The sequence below is a fragment of the Pseudophryne corroboree genome, chromosome 6 (genome assembly GCF_028390025.1).
Source record: "Pseudophryne corroboree isolate aPseCor3 chromosome 6, aPseCor3.hap2, whole genome shotgun sequence".
Taxonomy (NCBI): domain Eukaryota; kingdom Metazoa; phylum Chordata; class Amphibia; order Anura; family Myobatrachidae; genus Pseudophryne; species Pseudophryne corroboree.
Window position 1 is genome coordinate 647,329,974 of NC_086449.1, and position 20,539 is coordinate 647,350,512.

The 20,539-nt window shown below is 49.3% G+C and overlaps 1 protein-coding gene across 10 annotated transcripts in view; it reads left to right on the forward strand.

Annotated features, from left to right (window-relative positions):
• The first annotated feature begins 2,624 nt into the window (after positions 1-2,624).
• Positions 2,625-20,539, forward strand: part of LOC134933186 (uncharacterized) — a 495,026-nt gene continuing 477,111 nt past the window's right edge. For 3 of the 10 annotated variants that reach the window (XM_063928206.1, XM_063928207.1, XM_063928204.1), the window contains exon 1: positions 2,625-2,858. In XM_063928206.1, the coding sequence (XP_063784276.1) occupies positions 2,744-2,858 (115 nt within the window). In that variant the 5' untranslated portion in view covers positions 2,625-2,743. Of the gene's footprint in view, positions 2,859-3,172; positions 3,276-20,539 lie in introns of those variants that run through there. The other 7 variants (XM_063928209.1, XM_063928210.1, XM_063928203.1 and 4 more) reach the window with 7 other exon arrangements.

The window sequence follows — 20,539 nt, forward strand, 5'->3', positions numbered from 1 at the left end:
CATCACCATGATATCTCATTATGGTATGCAATTATTCCAAAATACAGAAAAATCCGATATCCAAAATACCTCCGGTCCCAAGCATTTTGGATAAGGGATACTCAACCTGTACCAATAATTGCTGTTATGTAGGGTTTAGAGGCTAGAATTCACACTCTCTCTAGTTCAGTGGTTCTCAAACTCGGTCCTCAGGACCCCACACAGTGCATGTTTTGCAGGTAACCCAGCAAGTGCACAGGTGTATTAATTTCTCACTGACATTTTAAAAGGTCTACAGGTGGAGCTAATTATTTCACTTGTGATTCTGAGAGAAGACCTGCAAAACATGCACTGTGTGGGGTCCTGAGGACCGAGTTTGAGAACCTGTGCTCTAGTTGAATATATTTGAACACAGTTATGGGCATTAGTCAATGTTTGAAGAAAAACACTATGGTGTCTTTAAGATAATAATTGCTAAATTACCACAAGATCATTTGACCAATTAAGTGATGATTGAATTGATTTACAATTATTGAGTAGTTTCTTTAATTTGGGTGCAGGAAAGTAGGTTGTGCAATTTTTAAGGGAAAAACACTGTTGTTAGAAAAAAATTAAACATCAGAAACATGTACGCAAAAATTGCGACTATTAGGATGGTTGTCGCAATATTTGCACATTTCACAAGGCCACCTTCTTTTTGTTAAATTAAATTAGTGTTGCAGTTTTTCCGTTTGGGCGTGCTTTCGCAATTTTGCTTTTGCTCGCAATTTTTGCTAATTTGTAATTTTTGCAATCCTTACTGAATTTGCCCCATTGTCAGTAAATGGCGCCTACTGGGCAACTCAGTGACTTTCATCATGACACTATCATAGGATGATGACTGTCCAAGAAAAGTTTAACACATTTATTGGTCATCAGTAAGTGCTGTTATTGTTAAGTGGAAACATCTAGGAGCAACAGCAGCTCCACTAGGATGTGGTACACCACACAAGCTCACAGAACTAGAATACCAAACAGCGGCCTAGAACTTAAGGTCCAGATTTATCAAGCCTTGGAGTAATAAATAGCATGGAGCTAAAGTACCAGCCAACCAGCTCCTGTCATTTTTCAAACACAGCCTGTGACATGGCAGTAAGGAGCTGATTGGCTGGTATTTTATCACCGTACTATTTATCACTCTCCAAGGCTTGATAAATGGGGGCCTAAAATTCATATGTCCTCAGTTGCAGCACTCCACAAGTAGTTCCAAACTGTCTCCTGAAGCAACGTCAACACAAGAACTGCTCATCAGGAGCTTCATGGGTTAAGTTTATACGTCTGAGCAACAAAAAACAATACTGAAATTACTATTTGCAATGCCAAACATCAACTGGAGTGGTGTAAGGCATATCGCTATTGAACTCTGGAGCACTGGCGTGCGCAGCACATTTTATTAGGGGGTGCACCGTCGGAGGGGTGTGTCTAGCACCGCCTTTTGGGCATGTCTAGCACCATCTATTGATGATCAACGCATATAAAATATCCATCCTTGTACCAATCCTAATAAAGCAGATTCATTGTCAGATGTTGTGATGTGCACCAAACAAACACCCCTGATGGCAATCGCTGCAATTACACTGCTCCTCCTCAGCCTGGTCTGGCTCCCCCTCTCTTTCCCCTGCAAGCTGCAGCAGCTTACTTACAAGTCAGTCACTCACTGACAGTCGCAGACTAGTATTGCCGCTGCTGGAAAAACGAGTGACGTGTAAATGTTGCTGCCGACCGCCTGCCAGTATTGAACTTGTCTTCCTAAGAGGAACGCTGGCTGCATGTTGCTCCTCATCAGTGGCTGGCGTTGGCATAGCATAGAAGGAGAGAGGTGGGCATGTGACGGGTGGGCGTGCGAGCAGCATGACGTAATCACGTCACATCACACTGTTTTTGTACGTGGAGGTGGAACTGGGAGTTTGAAAGCCGGTGGCAGTGGCACCCTTGATTAACCCAGGCGTCCGCTCAGTAATACAGTCCTGACAGGGTGCAGCGCAGAGGGGACAGTAATCAGCCTGCACGGCGATCGCTGCATCAGGCATGTGAGATCGGGGTGCCAGACATTAGGGGGTGCCTGTGCGCACCAGGCACCCCCCCTGCGCACACCTATGCTCTGGAGCAATGAAGATATGTCCAATGATAACTTCATACCTCCCAGCATGACCCTCTCCAGAAGGGACAAAATGCTCTGCTTCTGGATTTTTATCTTAATTTATGAATGCTGTAACCTGTGTTGAACAGGTTAATGGATAAGGAAGGTGTTTCAGCACAGGTGATTTCAATCTTGAATTAAGAGGGAAGTGCAGGAGCAGAGCATTCTGTCCCTCCTGGAGAGGCTTATGTTGGGAGGTATGCAACTTACTGGGAAGGAAGCCCAGGTGTCAGGACGGATGTGCATACATCCCAGGTATAGCAGCACGCTAATAACACATCTTTCCCTAAATTATGTTAAAAGTTCATTTTAATTTGGAAAAACATAATGCACAATTATACTCTGGAGAAAATTGACAAATGATCATGTCAGAGGTGAGAACATCGCGGCAATAGCCCTACGGTTGTGTCAATTTCCTAGTGGGCGTCGGTCACAGGTCCCTTAGCATCTACCACAGCCCCACCTGTGTTCTGCACCTCCTCACTCACGCATGCGCACGGCCGCCCACCCGGAGCCCATTACAGAGAACGGGCGATCCTGCTGTTGCCGCCTGTAGTCTTGCGGGAGAGCCAGTCCTCAGGGCAGATGTCCAGGTTTGCGGGTGTGCGTAACCGGAGACGGGGCGGGTCATCACCCGACCCCCGCATCGGACCCTCAAGAGCCGGGAGACCCAAATTGCCAAAGACGCTGCAGACTAAAAGTACTCACCGGCCCCTGCTTCCCTCACAGTAATCTACCCATAGTGACACACGGCTGCAGGCCGCCACCGGCCGCGACGTGACCCTGGCCGCACCCAGCCTCCCGCATTCGCGTTACACACACACGGCGGTCTGCGCACACACTTGTTTTTGTCCCTCTAGTTTGGGGTGGGGGGTCGGGTTCCGGGTACCCCTATAACCACAGCACTGCCGCACTGGTGTCCACACTCTCCTATAGCCACACCTCCCCCTCTCCTAGGGGTACATTTACTAATGTGCTCCAGACCAGAAGTGGAGATGTTGCCATTAGCAACCGATTGGACTCTAGCTATTATCTTCTAGAAGGTGCTAGATAAACTATAACTAGAATCGTGTTGGTCGCTATGGGAACATCTTCACCTCTATAAGCCCGCACTCTAGTAAGTATATCCCCGTGGGTGTCTAGTGTCCATAGAAATAATAAGTAAAAACTTCCATTCTGCATGTAATACTTCCCCCTCTTATGTTACCTGGGGGCCTGGGCTGTCCTCAAAATATACTCCACCATTCCATGCATAACTTACCAGCTGTATTGCAAAGCATTCATCCTGACCTTCATATGAGAATGTATGCTCATATTCAGGGTCAGATTCAGTTAGCCACAATTACCCCTTGGGACCCTGGCTGGTAATACAATATATTCTAGGTCTGCAAACTCGGTCCTCATTACCCCACACAGTGCATGTTTTGCAGGTAACACAGCAGGTGGACATGTGTATTAATTACTCACAGACACATTTTAAAAGGTCTGCAGGTGGAGTTAATTATTTCACTTGTGATTCTGTGAGGAGACCTGCAAAACATGCACTGTGTGGGGTAATGAGGACTGAATTTGCAGACCTATGCAATATATGGTTTATCCAGGCCAGAAAACTTGGATTATTGCTACTGTTCCTTAGCGTGGGAGTTTTCTTTCTATAAATAGTGTATGGCATTGTGCAGGGCCATGTGCTTCCAGAATCTTAACGTCTCAGCTAACTGAATCTGCCATGTATAGTCCTAATTATTGTAATTATTTTTGTTTTCATTAATAACAATTTTATATAATTTAAAGGATACTTTTCTCTAACGTCCTAGTGGATGCTGGGACTCCGTCAGGACCATGGGGGGAATAGCGGGCTCCGCAGGAGACAGGGCACATCTAAATAAAGCTTTTAGGATCACATGGTGCGTACTGGCTCCTCCCCCTATGACCCTCCTCCAAGCCTCAGTTAGGTTTTTGTGCCCGTCCGAGAAGGGTGCAATCTAGGTGGCTCTCCTAAAGAGCTGCTTAGAAAAAGTTTTTTTAGGTTTAAATCTCAGTGAATCCTGCTGGCAACAGGATCACTGCATCGAGGGACTTAGGGGAGAGATTTCCAACTCACCTGCGTGCAGGATGGATTGGAGTCTTAGGCTACTGGACACTTCGCTCCAGAGGGAGTCGGAACACAGGTCCTCCTGGGGTTCGTCCCGGAGCCGCGCCGCCGATCCCCCTTACAGACGCTGAAGACGGAGGTCCGGAAAGCAGGCGGCAGAAGACTCCTCAGTCTTCATGAAGGTAGCGCACAGCACTGCAGCTGTGCGCCATTGTTGCTACACGTCTCACTGATTCAGTCACGGAGGGTGCAGGGCGCTGCTGGGGGCGCCCTGGGCAGCAATATTAAATACCTTTAGTGGCAAAATAAATACATCACATATAGCCATTAAGGCTATATGTATGTATTTAACCCAGGCCAGTTTTCTTAAAACCCGGGAGAAAAGCCAGCCGAAAAAGGGGCGGAGCTTATTCTCCTCAGCACTCAGCGCCATTTTCCTGCTCAGCTCCGCTGGTGAGGAAGGCTCCCAGGACTCTCCCCTGCACTGCACTACAGAAACAGGGTAACAAAGAGAAGGGGGGCATAATTTGGCGATATTGATATATTAAAAGCGCTTATATCAAAAACAACACCTTCTAGGGTTGTTTATATACATTTATAGCGCTTTTGGTGTGTGCTGGCAAACTCTCCCTCTGTCTCCCCAAAGGGCTAAGAGGGTCCTGTCTTCGATTAGAGCATTCCCTGTGTGGCTGCTGTGTGTCGGTACGTGTGTGTCGACATGTATGAGGACGATGTTGGTGTGGAGGCAGAGCAATTGCCGGTAATGGTGATGTCACCCCCTAGGGAGTCGACACCGGAATGGATGGCTTTAGTTATGGAATTACGTGATAATGTTAGCACATTACAAAAGTCAGTTGACGAAATGAGACGGCCGGAAAACCAGTTAGTACCGGCTCAGGCGTCTCAGACACCGTCAGGGGCTGTAAAACGTCCCTTACCTCAGTCAGTCGACACGGGTACCGACACAGATGAATCTAGTGTCGACGGTGAAGAAACAAACGTATTTTCCAATAGGGCCACACGTTATATGATCACGGCAATGAAGGAGGCTTTGCAGATCTCTGATACTGCTGGTACCTCAAAAAGGGGTATTATGTGGGGGGTGAAAAAACTACCTGTAGCTTTTCCAGAATCAGAGGAATTGAATGACGTGTGTGACGAAGCGTGGGTTAACCCAGATAGAAAACTGCTAATTTCCAAGAAGTTATTGGCATTATACCCTTTCCCACCAGAGGTTAGGGCGCGCTGGGAAACACCCCCTAGGGTGGATAAGGCGCTCACACGTTTATCAAAGGAAGTGGCGTTGCCGTCTCCTGATACGGCCGCCCTCAAGGATCCAGCAGATAGGAGGCTGGAAACTACACTGAAGAGTATATACACACATACTGGTGTTATACTGCGACCGGCAGTAGCCTCAGCCTGGATGTGCAGTGCTGGGGTAGTGTGGTTGGATTCTCTGACTGAAAATATTGATACCCTGGATAGGGACAGTATTTTATTGACTCTAGAGCAATTAAAGGATGCTTTTCTTTATATGCGAGATGCTCAGAGGGATATTTGTACTCTAGCATCAAGAGTAAGCGCGATGTCCATATCTGCCAGAAGAAGTTTATGGACGCGACAGTGGTCAGGTGATGCGGATTCCAAAAGGCATATGGAAGTATTGCCATATAAAGGAGAGGAATTATTTGGGGTCGGTCTTTCGGACCTGGTGGCCACGGCAACTGCCGGCAAATCCACTTTTTTACCTCAGACCCCCTCCCAACAGAAAAAGACACCGTCTTTTCAGCCGCAGTCCTTTCGCTCCTATAAAAACAAGCGACCAAAAGGACAGTCTTATCTGCCGCGAGGCAGAGGAAAGGGTAAGAGAGGGCAGCAAGCAGCCCCTGCCCAGGACCAGAAGCCCGCCCCGGGTTCTACAAAGCCATCAGCATGACGCTGGGGCTTTACAAGCGGACTCAGGAGCGGTGGGGGGTCGACTCAAGATTTTCAGCAATCAGTGGGCTCGCTCACAAGTGGACCCATGGATCCTGCAGATAATATCTCAGGGTTACATGTTGGAGTTCGAAAGGTCTCCCCCTCGCCGGTTCCTAAAGTCTGCTTTACCAACGTCTCCCTCAGAAAGGACGTCGGTTTTGGAAGCCATTCACAAGCTGTATTCTCAGCAGGTGATAGTCAAGGTACCCCTCCTACAACAGGGAAAGGGGTATTATTCCACACTATTTGTGGTACCGAAGCCGGACGGTTCGGTAAGACCTATTCTAAACCTGAAATCCTTGAACCTGTACATACAGAAATTCAAGTTCAAGATGGAGTCACTCAGAGCAGTGATAGCGAATCTGGAAGAAGGGGACTTCATGGTGTCCCTGGACATAAAAGATGCTTATCTGCATGTCCCAATTTACCCCTCACACCAAGGGTATCTCAGGTTCGTGATACAAGACTGTCATCAGTTTCAAACGCTGCCGTTTGGTTTGTCCACGGCCCCTCGGGTCTTTACCAAGGTAATGACCGAAATGATGGTTCTTCTACGAAGAAAAGGCGTATTAATTATCCCTTACTTGGACGATCTCCTGATAAGGGCAAAGTCCAGAGAACAGCTGGAAGTCGGTGTAGCACTAACCCAGGTAGTGCTTCAGCAACACGGGTGGATTCTGAATCTTCCAAAATCTCAATTGACCCCGACAACTCGTCTGCTGTTCCTGGGAATGATTCTGGACACGGTTCAGAAAAAGGTGTTTCTCCCGGAGGAGAAAGCAAGGGAGTTATCCGAACTTGTCAGGAACCTCCTAAAACCAGGAACTGTGTCAGTACATCAATGCACAAGAGTCCTGGGAAAGATGGTGGCTTCTTATGAAGCGATTCCATTCGGCAGATTCCATGCACGGACATTTCAGTGGGATCTGCTGGACAAATGGTCCGGATCGCATCTGCACATGCATCAGCGGATAACACTGTCACCAAGAACAAGGTTGTCTCTCCTGTGGTGGTTGCAGAGTGCCCATCTGTTAGAGGGCCGCAGATTCGGCATACAGGACTGGGTCCTGGTGACTACGGATGCCAGCCTACGAGGCTGGGGAGCAGTCACACAGGGAAGAAACTTCCAGGGCGTGTGGTCAAACCTGGAGACGTCCCTTCACATAAATATACTGGAGCTAAGAGCGATCTACAATGCTCTAAGCCTGGCAAAATCGCTGCTTCAGGGTCAGCCGGTGTTGATCCAGTCGGACAACATCACGGCAGTCGCCCACGTAAACCGACAAGGCGGCACGAGAAGCAGAAGAGCAATGACAGAAGCTGCAAGGATTCTGCGCTGGGCGGAGAATCATGTCATAGCACTGTCAGCAGTGTTCATCCCGGGAGTGGACAACTGGGAAGCAGACTTCCTCAGCAGACACGACCTTCACCCGGGAGAGTGGGGACTTCATCCAGAAGTCTTCCACATGATTGTGAACCGTTGGGAAAGACCAAAGGTGGACATGATGGCGTCTCGCCTCAACAAAAAATTGGACAGATATTGCGCCAGGTCAAGAGACCCTCAGGCAATAGCTGTGGACGCTCTGGTAACACCGTGGGTGTACCAGTCAGTGTATGTGTTCCCTCCTCTGCCTCTCATACCAAAGGTACTGAGAATTATACGGAAAAGAGGAGTAAGAACAATACTGGTGGCTCCGGACTGGCCAAGAAGAACTTGGTATCCGGAACTTCAAGAGATGCTCACGGAGGATCCGTGGCCTCTACCTCTAAGAAGGGATCTGCTTCAGCAGGGACCTTGTATGTTCCAAGACTTACCGCGTCTGCGTTTGACGGCATGGCGGTTGAACGCCGGATTCTAAAAGAAAAGGGCATTCCAGAGGAAGTTATTCCTACCTTGATTAAGGCTAGAAAGGAAGTGACTGTACAACATTATCACCGCATTTGGCGAAAATATGTTGCGTGGTGTGAGGCCAAGAAGGCTCCAACGGAAGAATTTCAATTGGGTCGATTCTTACATTTCCTGCAAGCAGGATTGTCTATGGGCCTAAAATTGGGGTCCATTAAAGTTCAAATTTCGGCCTTATCAATCTTCTTCCAGAAGGAATTGGCATCAGTGCCTGAAGTACAAACTTTTGTCAAAGGTGTACTACATATACAACCCCCAATAGTGCCTCCAGTGGCACCGTGGGATTTGAACGTAGTTTTGAATTTTCTCAAATCTCATTGGTTTGAGCCTCTAAAATCGGTAGATTTAAAATACCTTACATGGAAGGTAACCATGCTATTGGCCCTGGCTTCAGCCAGGAGAGTTTCAGAGTTGGCGGCTTTATCATACAAAAGCCCATATCTGATTTTCCATTCGGACAGGGCAGAACTGCGGACACGTCCTCATTTTCTCCCTAAGGTGGTTTCGGCTTTTCACTTGAACCAGCCTATTGTGGTGCCTGCGGCTACTAGCGACTTGGAGGACTCCAAGTTACTGGACGTTGTCAGAGCATTAAAAATATATATTTCAAGGACAGCTGGAGTCAGAAAATCTGACTCGTTGTTTATATTGTATGCACCCAACAAGATGGGTGCTCCTGCGTCTAAACAGACGATTGCACGTTGGATCTGTAGCACAATCCAACTTGCACATTCTGTGGCAGGCCTGCCACAGCCTAAATCTGTAAAGGCCCACTCCACAAGGAAAGTGGGCTCATCTTGGGCGGCTGCCCGAGGGGTCTCGGCATTACAACTTTGCCGAGCAGTTACGTGGTCAGGGGAGAACACGTTTGTAAAATTTTACAAATTTGATACTCTGGCTAAGGAGGACCTGGAGTTCTCTCATTCGGTGCTCCAGAGTCATCCGCACTCTCCCGCCCGTTTGGGAGCTTTGGTATAATCCCCATGGTCCTGACGGAGTCCCAGCATCCACTAGGACGTTAGAGAAAATAAGAATTTACTTACCGATAATTCTATTTCTCATAGTCCGTAGTGGATGCTGGGCGCCCATCCCAAGTGCGGATTGTCTGCAATACTTGTACATAGTTATTGTTACAAAGATCGGGTTATTACTATTGTTGCTATTTTCAGAGGCTACTTCGTTTTTTGTTATCATACTGTTAACTGGGTTCAGATCACAAGTTGTACGGTGTGATTGGTGTGGCTGGTATGAGTCTTACCCGGGATTCAAGATCCTTCCTTATTGTGTACGCTCGTCCGGGCACAGTACCTAACTGAGGCTTGGAGGAGGGTCATAGGGGGAGGAGCCAGTACGCACCATGTGATCCTAAAAGCTTTATTTAGATGTGCCCTGTCTCCTGCGGAGCCCGCTATTCCCCCCATGGTCCTGACGGAGTCCCAGCATCCACTACGGACTATGAGAAATAGAATTATCGGTAAGTAAATTCTTATTTTAAGTCATGTGATTTCTTTTTCTCTTGCGTCCTAGAGGATGCTGGGGTCCATATTAGTACCATGGGGTATAGATGGGTCCACCAGGAGCCATTGGCACTTTAAGAGTTTAACAGTGTGGGCTGGCTCCTCCCTCTATGCCCCTCCTACCAGACTCAGTTGATCAGTTGCTGAAAAGCGTGTCGCTCTCACTGAGAGTGCTCCAGCAGCATGGCTGGATTCTAAATCTACCAAAGTCACAGTTGGTTCCAACGACTCGGCTATCGTTCTTAGGCATGATTCTGGACACAGAACAAAAGAGGGTTTTTCTCCCGATGGAAAAAGCCCAGGAACTCCAGAACATGGTCAGAGACCTGTTAAAACCGAACAGAGTGTCAGTTCATCAATGCACTCAAGTAATGGGAAAAATGGTGGCGACCTATGAGGCGATCCCCTTCGGCAGGTTTCATGCGAGGACGTTTCAGTGGGACCTTCTGGACAAGTGGTCCGGGTCCTATCTTCAAATTAATCAGAAAATAAGCCTGTCCCCCAGGGCCAGGGTGTCTCTCCTGTGGTGGCTGCAGAGTGCTCACCTTCTAGAGGGTCGCAGGTTTGGCATTCAGGACTGGGTTCTGGTGACCACGGACGCGAGCCTCCGAGGATGGGGAGCAGTCACACAGGGAAAAAAATTTCAGGGACTATGGTCGAGCCAGGAGGCTTGTCTACACATCAACATTCTTGAATTAAGGGCCATATACAACGGCCTACGACAAGCGGAGAATATTCTTTGCGACCTACCGGTTCTGATTCAATTGGACAACGTCACAGCCGTGGCTCATGTAAACCGCCAAGGCGGGACAAGGAGCAGAGTGGCAATGGTGGAAGCCACCAGGATTCTTCGCTGGGCGGAAAATCACGTAAGCGTTCTGTCAGCAGTCTTCATTCCGGGAGTGGACAACTGGGAAGCAGATTTCCTCAGCAGACACCATCTCCATCCAGGAGAGTGGGGACTTTATAAAGAAGTTTTTGCAGAGATAATAAGTCTTTGGGGACTTCCTCAAATAGATATGATGGCGTCATGCCTCAACAAGAAGATTCGGAGGTATTGTGCCAGGTCAAGGGACCCTCAGGCAGCAGCGGTAGACGCCCTGGTGACACCGTGGGTGTTTCAGTCAATCTATGTGTTCCCCCCCCTCTTCCTCTCATCTCAAAAATATTGAGAATCATAAGACGAAAAAGAGTTCAGACAATACTGATTGTTCCAGATTGGCCTCGAAGGGCCTGGTATTCAGATCTTCAGGAGATGCTCACAGAAGATCCATGGCCTCTTCCTCTCAGGGAAGACCCGTTGCAGCAGGGGCCCTGCGTATTCCAAGACTTACCGCGGTTACGTTTGACGGCATGGCGGTTGAACACAATCCTAGCTGGGAAGGGTATTCCAGAGGAAGTCATCCCTACTCTGATAAAGGCTAGGAAGGAGGTGACGGCGAAACATTATCACCGTATCTGGAGTAAGTATGTCTCTTGGTGTGAAGCCAAGAATGCTCCTATGGAAGATTTCCACTTGGGCCGTTTTCTCCACTTTCTACAGACAGGAGTGGATATGGGCCTGAAGTTAGGGCCGAAATCTGTACCTTAATGGAGCCTATCTATATTCTTTCAGAAGGAATTGACTTCTCTCCCAGAAGTCCAGACTTTTGTAAAGGGAGTGCTGCACATCCAGCCTCCTTTTGTGCCCCCAGTGGCACCTTGGGACCTTAACGTGGTGTTGCAGTTCCTAAAATCTCACTGGTTTGAGCCTCTTCAAACAGTTGAATTAAAATGTCTCACTTGGAAGGTGGTCATGTTGTTGGCCTTGGCATCTACAAGGCGGGTGTCCGAATTGGTGGCTTTGTCTCACAAAAGTCCCTATTTGATTTTCCATGTGGATAGAGCAGAGTTGAGGACGCGTCCTCAATTTTTACCTAAGGTGGTTTCATCGTTTCATACGAACACACCTATTGTGGTGCCGGTGGCTACGGGAGACTTGGAGGACTCCAAGTCCCTGGATGTAGTCAGGACCTTAAAAATTTACGTAGCCAGGACGGCTCGGATTAGGAAAACAGAGGCACTGTTTGTCCTGTATGCGGCCAACAAGGTTGGCGCTCCTGCTTCTAAGCAGACTATTGCTCGCTGGATCTGTAACACGATTCAGCAGGCTCATTCTACGGCCAGAAAGCCTGTTGGGGGTCCGTGGATCTCAGCCAGCACAAAATCCTCAGGCCAGCATAATCTTGGAAGAGCGGGAAGACAGCTCCATTAAGGGGGCAGAGCTTCTCAGAGCGGACCCAGCAGCGTTTAGCGCCATTTTCCTGCCAGTGGAAGAGCAGTCCCTCCAGAGCACATCCAGCTATCTGTACGGTACCAGGGGGTTGTAGAAGGGAGGGGAGGCTGTGTAAAGACTGTGTCACCTATTAAGGGACACAGTCAGCGCTGGTTAAGGGTCTCCCTATACCTATATAGCGGTGTGTGTGTGTGTGTGTGTGTGTGTGTGTGTGTGTGTGTGTGTGTGTGTGTGTGTGGGTTGGCTCCACTCTCTTTGTCTCTCTGCCATTCTTGAAGGGGGGGGAACTCTGTCTGCCCTGCACCCTGTGTGTATGTGGGGTGTACAAACAAACATGTCTGGAGACTCTCTCATATGCTGCAGAGGATTTATCTTCTCAGGAAGATCCCATGTAATCAGGATTGCACTGTTGTAGCGCAGATCCCAGCTAGAGAACCGGAGTGGTTAACCTCTCTTAGGGGGTTTATTTCTCAGATTTCTGAAAGGGTTGCAAGGACTGAGTATGCAACTCAGGTATTGCAGTCCACTATCGCAGTATGGTCCGATAATGCTCCCTCTGGGCCCCCTGCGGTACTTTCTTACAAACGTGCTCTTGCCCAAATTATGCAGGATGACACGGATACCGATTCTGAAACAGCAGACGGTGATGGGGATGTGTCGAGGGGGACGGTATCACTTGCTAAGGGTGTGCAGTTGATGATTGAGGCCATACGGGATGTGTTTCATATTTCTGACACACCTCCTGAGCAGGTTGAGGAGGCCTTTTTCACAGACAGTAAGAAATCCCCTCTCGTCTTCCCGGCATCTAAGGAATTAAATGCTATATTTGAAAAAGCCTGGGAAAACCCGGAGAAAAAATTCCAGATCCCTAAAAGGGTTCTGGTTGCTTTTCCCTTCCCGGAAGATGATAGAAAAAAATGGGAGTCCCCGCCTACAGTTGACGCCTCTGTCTCTAGGCTGTCAAAACAGGTGGTCTTACTGGTCCCGGGATCTACCGCGTTGAAAGACCCGGCAGATCGCAAAGTGGATGCTACGCTCAAATCCGTATACACGGCTTCAGGGGCTATACTGCGGCCTACTGTTGCCTGTGCATGGATTTCAAAAGCTATAGCAAAGTGGTCACTCACTCTGCAGGAGGACTTGACTATGATGGATAAAGGTGACGTTGATTTATTTTTACGTAACATACAGGATTCTCCAGGGTTCCTGGTAGAATCCATGAAAGATCTGGGTTCCATGGCTGCAGGGATCTCCTCCATGTCCGTCTTGGCTCGCAGGGGTCTCTGGCTGCGCCAATGGTCTGCGGAATCCAGGAAAAGTGTGGAGAGTCATACAGGTCAGGCTCCGTTTGGGGAGGCGCTGGATGCATGGATTGCCACGGCTACCGTGGGTAAGTCTTCTTTTCTCCCCTCAGGTGAACCGGCTACGAAGAAGCCTTTTACTCCCAACACGTCAGTCCTTTCGGCCCGCTAGGCCTAGAAAGAACAAGCCCAATCACACCTTCTTTAGAGGTGGTCGTGCCAAATCCAAAAAGCTTGCTCCCGCAGGTTTCCAGGACCAGAAGCCTGCTTCTGGTACCTTCAAAGTTCTCAGCATGACGGTGGACCGCAAAACCTGGAGGTAGGTCAGGTGGGAGTAAGACTCCGGCATTTCAGCCATGTCTGGGTGTCGTCTGGCCTGGACCCCTGGATACAGGATATTGTGTCCCGGAGGTACAGGCTGGAGTTTCAAACTCTCCCACCTCACCGATTCTTCAAATCAGGGTTGCCGGTTTAGCCGGCAGTCAGAGCTATTCTACTGGACGCTATCCGAAAATTGATAGTGTCCGAGGTCATTGTTCCAGTTCCACCTCATCAGTTGAACAAAGGTTAATATTCTTATCTTTTTGTGGTAGCAAAGGCGGATGGTTCAGTAAGGCCAATTCTGAACTTGAAATCTTTGAACCCTTATCTCAGGGACTTCAAATTCAAAATGGAGTCTCTGAGAGCAGTCATCTCAGGACTGTCGGAGGGGGAGTTCCTGGTCTCCCTGGACATCAAGGATGCATACCTCCATTTCTCTGACGTCCTAGTGGATGCTGGGGACTCCGTAAGGACCATGGGGAATAGCGGGCTCCGCAGGAGACTGGGCACTCTAAAGAAAGATTTAGTACTATCTGGTGTGCACTGGCTCCTCCCTCTATGCCCCTCTTCCAGACCTCAGTTAGAATCTGTGCCCGGACAGAGCTGGGTGCTTTTAGTGAGCTCTCCTGAGCTTGCTAATAAGAAAGTATTTTAGTTAGGTTTTTTTTTTTCAGAGAGCTTCTGCTGGCAACAGACTCTCTGCTACGTGGGACTGAGGGGAGAGAAGCAAACCTACTAACTGCGGCTAGGTTGCGCTTCTTAGGCTACTGGACACCATTAGCTCCAGAGGGATCGAACACAGGACCTGACCTTGTTGTCCGTTCCCGGAGCCGCGCCGCCGTCCCCCTCGCAGAGCCAGAAGACAGAAGCTGGCAGAAGCGGAGAAGACATCGAAATCGGCGTCAGAAGACTCCTGTCTTCACATGAGGTAGCGCACAGCACTGCAGCTGTGCGCCATTGCGCCCACACTAACCCACACACTCCGGTCACTGTAGGGTGCAGGGCGCAGGGGGGGGCACCCTGGGCAGCAATTGTTACCTCCTGGTGAATGCTGCATATAAACAGTGGCACACTGTTATATGTATGAGCCCCCGCCATTTATTTTACAAGAAATCGCGGGACAGAAGCCCGCCGCTGAGGGGGCAGGGCCTTCTTCCTCAGCACTCCCCAGCGCCATTTTCCTTCCACAGCTCCGCTGAGAGGAAGCTCCCCAGGCTCTCCCCTGCAGAATCACGGTAGAAGGGTAAAAAAGAGAGGGGGGGGCACAAATTTAGGCGCATAAATCATAATACAGCAGCTACTAGGTGAACACTAAGTTACTGTGTAGTCCCTGGGTTATATAGCGCTGGGGTGTGTGCTGGCATACTCTCTCTGTCTCTCCAAAAGGCCTTGTGGGGGTCCTGTCCTCATTTAGATCTTCCCCTGTGTGTGTGGTGTGTCGGTACGCGTGTGTCGACATGTTTGACAAGGAGGGCTATGTGGAGGCAGAGCAAGTGCAGTTGACTGACGTGTCGCCGCCGACGGTGCCGACACCTGATTGGATAGATATGTGGAAGGTGTTAAATGATAATGTAAACTCCTTACATAAAAGGTTGGATAAAGCTGATACCTCGGGCCAGTCAGGGTCTCAACCCATGCCTGATCCTACAGCGCAGAGGCCCTCAGGGTCTCAAAAGCGCCCACTATCCAAAATGGTTGACACAGATGTCGACACGGATTCTGACTCCAGTGTCGATGACGATGATGCAAAATTGCAACCAAAAATGACAAAAGCTATACGTTACATGATTATAGCGATGAAGGATATTTTACACATATCAGAGGTAAACCCTGTCCCTGACCAGAGGGTTTATATGTATGGGGAGAAAAAGCAAGAGGTGACTTTTCCCCCTTCACATGAGATAAATGAGTTATGTGAAAGAGCGTGGGATTCCCCAGATAAGAAAGTCCTGATTTCCAAAAGGTTACTTATGGCGTACCCTTTCCCGCCAGAGGACAGGGTGCTCTGGGAATCCTCCCCTAGGGTAGATAAAGCTCTGACACGCTTATCTAAGAAGCTGGCCCTGCCGTCGCAGGATACGGCCACCCTAAAGGATCCTGCAGATAGAAAGCAGGAAAGTATCCTGAAATCTGTTTATACACATTCAGGGACTCTACTGAGGCCGGCAATTGCGTCGGCGTGGGTGTGTAGTGCTGTAACATGGTGGACAGATAATCTGTCTGAGGAAATGGATACCTTAGACAGGGATACCATTATGCTGACCCTGGGGCATAGAAAAGACACTGTCCTATATATGAGGGATGCCCAGAGGGACATTTGCCTACTGGGCTCTAGAATTAATGCAATGTCAATTTCTGCCAGGAGGGTCCTGTGGACTCGGCAGTGGACAGGTGATGCCGACTCCAAAAAACACATGGAGGTGTTACCTTACAAGGGTGAGGAATTGTTTGGGGACGGTCTCTCGGACCTGGTTTCCACAGCTACTGCTGGGAAGTCAAACTTTTTGCCATATATTCCCTCACATCCGAAGAAAGCACCGTATTACCAAATGCAGTCCTTTCGCGCACAAAGAAGCAAGAAGGTCAGCGGTGCTTCCTTTCTTGCTAGAGGCAGGGGCAGAGGAAAAAAGCTGCACCTTACAGCTAGTTCCCAGGAACAGAAGTCCTCCCCGGCTTCCACTAAATCCACCGCATGACGCTTGGGCTCCACGGGTGGAGCCAGGAGCGGTGGGGGCGCGTCTCCGACATTTCAGCCACCAGTGGGTTCGCTCACAGGTGGATCCCTGGGCTATACAGATTGTGTCTCAGGGATACAAGCTGGAATTCGAGGTGATGCCCCCTCAACGTTACCTAAAATCGGCCCTGCCAGCTTCCCCCATAGAAAGGGAAGTAGTGGTAGCGGCAATTCACAAGCTATTTCTCCAGCAGGTGGTGGTAAAGGTTCCCCTTCTTCAACAGGGAAAGGGATACTATTCCACAATGTTTGTGGTACCGAAACCGGACGGTTCGGTCAGACCTATATTAAATTTAAAGTCCCTGAACATTTATCTGAAAAGATTCAAGTTCAAAATGGAATCGCTCAGAGCGGTCATTGCAAGCCTGGAAGAGGGGGATTTTATGGTGTCTCTGGACATCAAGGATGCTTACTTGCATGTCCCCATTTATCCACCTCATCAGGAGTACCTCAGATTTGTGGTACAGGACTGTCATTACCAATTCCAGACGTTGCCGTTTGGTCTGTCCACGGCACCGAGAATATTTACCAAGGTAATGGCAGAAATGATGGTGATCCTGAGAAAGCAAGGAGTCACAGTTATCCCATACTTGGACGATCTCCTCATAAAGGCGAGGTCGAGGGAGCAGTTGCAAATCAGCGTAGCGCACTCACAGGAAGTGTTGCAACAGCATGGCTGGATTCTGAATATCCCAAAGTCGCAGCTGATTCCTACGACGCGTCTGCCCTTTCTGGGCATGATTCTGGACACAGAGCAGAAGAAGGTGTTTCTCCCGACGGAGAAGGCTCAAGAGCTTGTGACTCTAGTCAGAGTCCTCTTAAAACCGAAACAGGTGTCGGTGCATCACTCCTGGGAAAGATGGTGGCATCGTACAAAGCCATTCCCTTCGGCAGGTTCCATGCGAGGATCTTTCAATGGGATCTGTTGGACAAATGGTCCGGATCGCATCTTCAGATGCATCGGCTGATCACCCTGTCCCCCAGGGTCAGGGTGTCTCTTCTGTGGTGGCTACAGAGTGCTCACCTTCTCGAGGGCCGCAGATTCGGCATACAGGACTGGGTCCTGGTGACCACGGATGCGAGCCTCCGAGGGTGGGGGGGCAGTCACTCAGGGAAGAAACTTCCAAGGGTTGTGGTCAAGTCAGGAAACTTGTCTGCACATAAATATCCTGGAACTTAGGGCCATATTCAACGCCCTGAGTCAAGCGGAGCCCCTGCTTCGAAACCAACCAGTGCTGATTCAGTCAGACAACATCACCGCGGTGGCTCATGTAAACCGCCAGGGCTGCACAAGAAGCAGAGTCGCGATGGCGGAAGCCACCAGGATTCTTCGGTGGGCGGAGAATCACGTACAAGCACTGTCAGCAGTGTTCATTCCGGGAGTGGACAACTGGGAAGCAGACTTCCTCAACAGGCACGACCTCCACCCTGGAGAGTGGGGACTTCATCAAGAAGTCTTCATTCAGATTACAAATCGATGGGAACTGCCACAGGTAGACATGATGGCGTCCCGTCTCAACAAAAAGCTGCAACGGTATTGCGCCAGGTCAAGAGACCCTCAGGCGATAGCTGTGAACGCCCTGGTAACACTGTGGGTGTTCCAGTCGGTCTATGTGTTCCCTCCTCTTCCTCTCATACCCAAGGTACTGAGAATCGTAAGAAGAAGAGGAGTGAGAACAATACTCATTGTTCCGGATTGGCCAAGAAGACCTTGGTACCCGGAATTGCAAGAAATGCTCACAGAGGACCCATGGCCTCTGCCTCTCAGACAGGACCTGTTGCAACAGGGGCCCTGCCTGTTCTAAGACTTACCGCGGCTGCGTTTGATGGCATGGCGGTTGAACGCCGGATCCTAGTGTAAAAAGGCATTCCGGAGGAAGTTATTCCTACGCTGATAAAGGCTACGAAGGACGTGACAGCAAAGCATTATCACCGCATATGGCGAAAATATGTTGCTTGGTGTGAGGCCAGGAAGGCCCCTACAGAGGAATTCCAACTGGGCAGATTTCTGCACTTTCTACAGTCTGGAGTGACTATGGGCTTGAAGTTGGGATCCATAAAGGTCCAGATTTCGGCCCTATCCATTTTCTTTCAAAAGGAACTGGCGTCTCTTCCTGAAGTTCAGACGTTTGTTAAGGGAGTGCTGCATATTCAGCCCCCTTTTGTGCCACCAGTGGCACCTTGGGATCTCAACGTGGTGTTGGGTTTCCTGAAATCCCACTGGATTGAACCACTTAAGACCGTGGAGCTAAAGTATCTCACGTGGAAGGTGGTCATGCTATTGGCATTAGCTTCGGCTAGGTGTGTGTCAGAATTGGCGGCTTTGTCATGTAAAAGCCCCTATCTGGTTTTTCATATGGACAGGGCAGAATTGTGGACTCGTCCCCAATTTCTGCCAAAGGTGGTGTCGTCTTTTCATTTGAACCAACCTATTGTAGTGTCTGCGGCTACTCGTGACTTGGAGGATTCCAGGTTACTAGATGTAGTCAGGGCTTTGAAGATTTATGTAGCCCGAACGGCTGGAGTCCGAAAAACTGACTCGCTGTTTATCCTTTATGCCCCCAACAAGTTGGGTGCTCCTGCTTCAAAGCAAACCGTTGCCCGCTGGATCTGTAGCACGATTCAGCAGGCTCATTCTGCGGCTGGATTGCCGCCTCCAAAATCAGTGAAAGCCCATTCCACAGGGATGGTGGGCTCTTCTTGGGCGGCTGCCCGAGGGGTCTCGGCATTACAGCTTTGCCGAGCTGCTACTTGGTCGGGTTCAAACACATTTGCAAAATTCTACAAGTTTGATACCCTGGCTGAGGAGGACCTTGAGTTTGCCCATTCGGTGCTGCAGAGTCACCCGCACTCTCCCGCCCGTTTGGGAGCTTTGGTATAATCCCCATGGTCCTTACGGAGTCCCCAGCATCCACTAGGACGTCAGAAAAAATAAGATTTTACTTACCGGTAAATCTATTTCTCGTAGTCCGTAGTGGATGCTGGGCGCCCGTCCCAAGTGCGGACTTTCTGCAATACGTGTACATAGTTATTGCTTAATAATGGATTATGTTATGTTGGCATCCATTGTTGATGCCCTGTTGTTGTTCATACAGTTGACTGGATAAGTGTATCACAAGTTATACGGTGTGATTGGTGTGGCTGGTATGAGTCTTACCCGAGATTCCAAAATCCTTTCCCTATAATGTCTGCTCTTCCGGGCACAGTTTCCTTAACTGAGGTCTGGAGGAGGCGCATAGAGGGAGGAGCCAGTGCACACCAGATAGTACTAAATCTTTCTTTAGAGTGCCCAGTCTCCTGCGGAGCCCGCTATTCCCCATGGTCCTTACGGAGTCCCCAGCATCCACTACGGACTACGAGAAATAGATTTACCGGTAAGTAAAATCTTATTATTCCCATTTGGTCGCCGCATCAGGCTTATCTCAGGTTTGCACTGTTAGACGATCACTATCCGTTTCAGGCACTGCCATTTGGTCTTTCCACGGCACCGAGGGTCTTCACCAAGGTGATGGCAGAGATGATGGTTCTCCTCCGCAAGCAGGGGGTGAACATACTTCCATATCTGGACGTTCTGCTGATCAAGGCATCGACCAGGGAGTAGTTGTTAAGATCCATTGCTCTCACGACGCATCTGCTCAAGGAGCACAGTTGGATCTTGAACCTTCCAAAGTCTCATCTGGAGCTGACAAGGAGGCTGTCTTTCCTGGGGATGATCCTCAACACGGAGGTGCAGAGGGTGTTTCTACCAGTGGAGAAAGCGGTGATTCAAACAGTGGTCCGGGATGTCTTGAAGCCTGCCCAGGTATCGGTTCATCAGTGCATCCGCCTTCTGGGGAAGATGGTTGCCTCCTACGAGGCTCTGCAGTATGGAAGGTTTCATGCTCGATCCTTTCAATTGGATCTCTTGGACCAGTGGTCGGGATCTCAGTTACACATGCACCAGAGGATACGTATGTCGCCAAAAGCCAGGATTTCGTTGCTCTGGTGGCTACAACTATCACACCTTCTGGAGGGCCGAAGGTTCGGAGTTCAGGACTGGATCCTTCAAACCACGGTTGGGGAGCAGTCGCTCAGGGGGAAACCTTCCAAGGACGGTGGTCAAGGGAGGAGTCCCTTCTTCCGAAAAACATCCTGGAGCTAAGAGCCGTATACAACAGCCTTCTTCAAGCAGCACACCTTCTATAGGATCGGGCTGTTCAGGTTCAGTCGAACAACGTGACCACAGTGACCTACATAAACTGACAAGGCGGAACGAAGA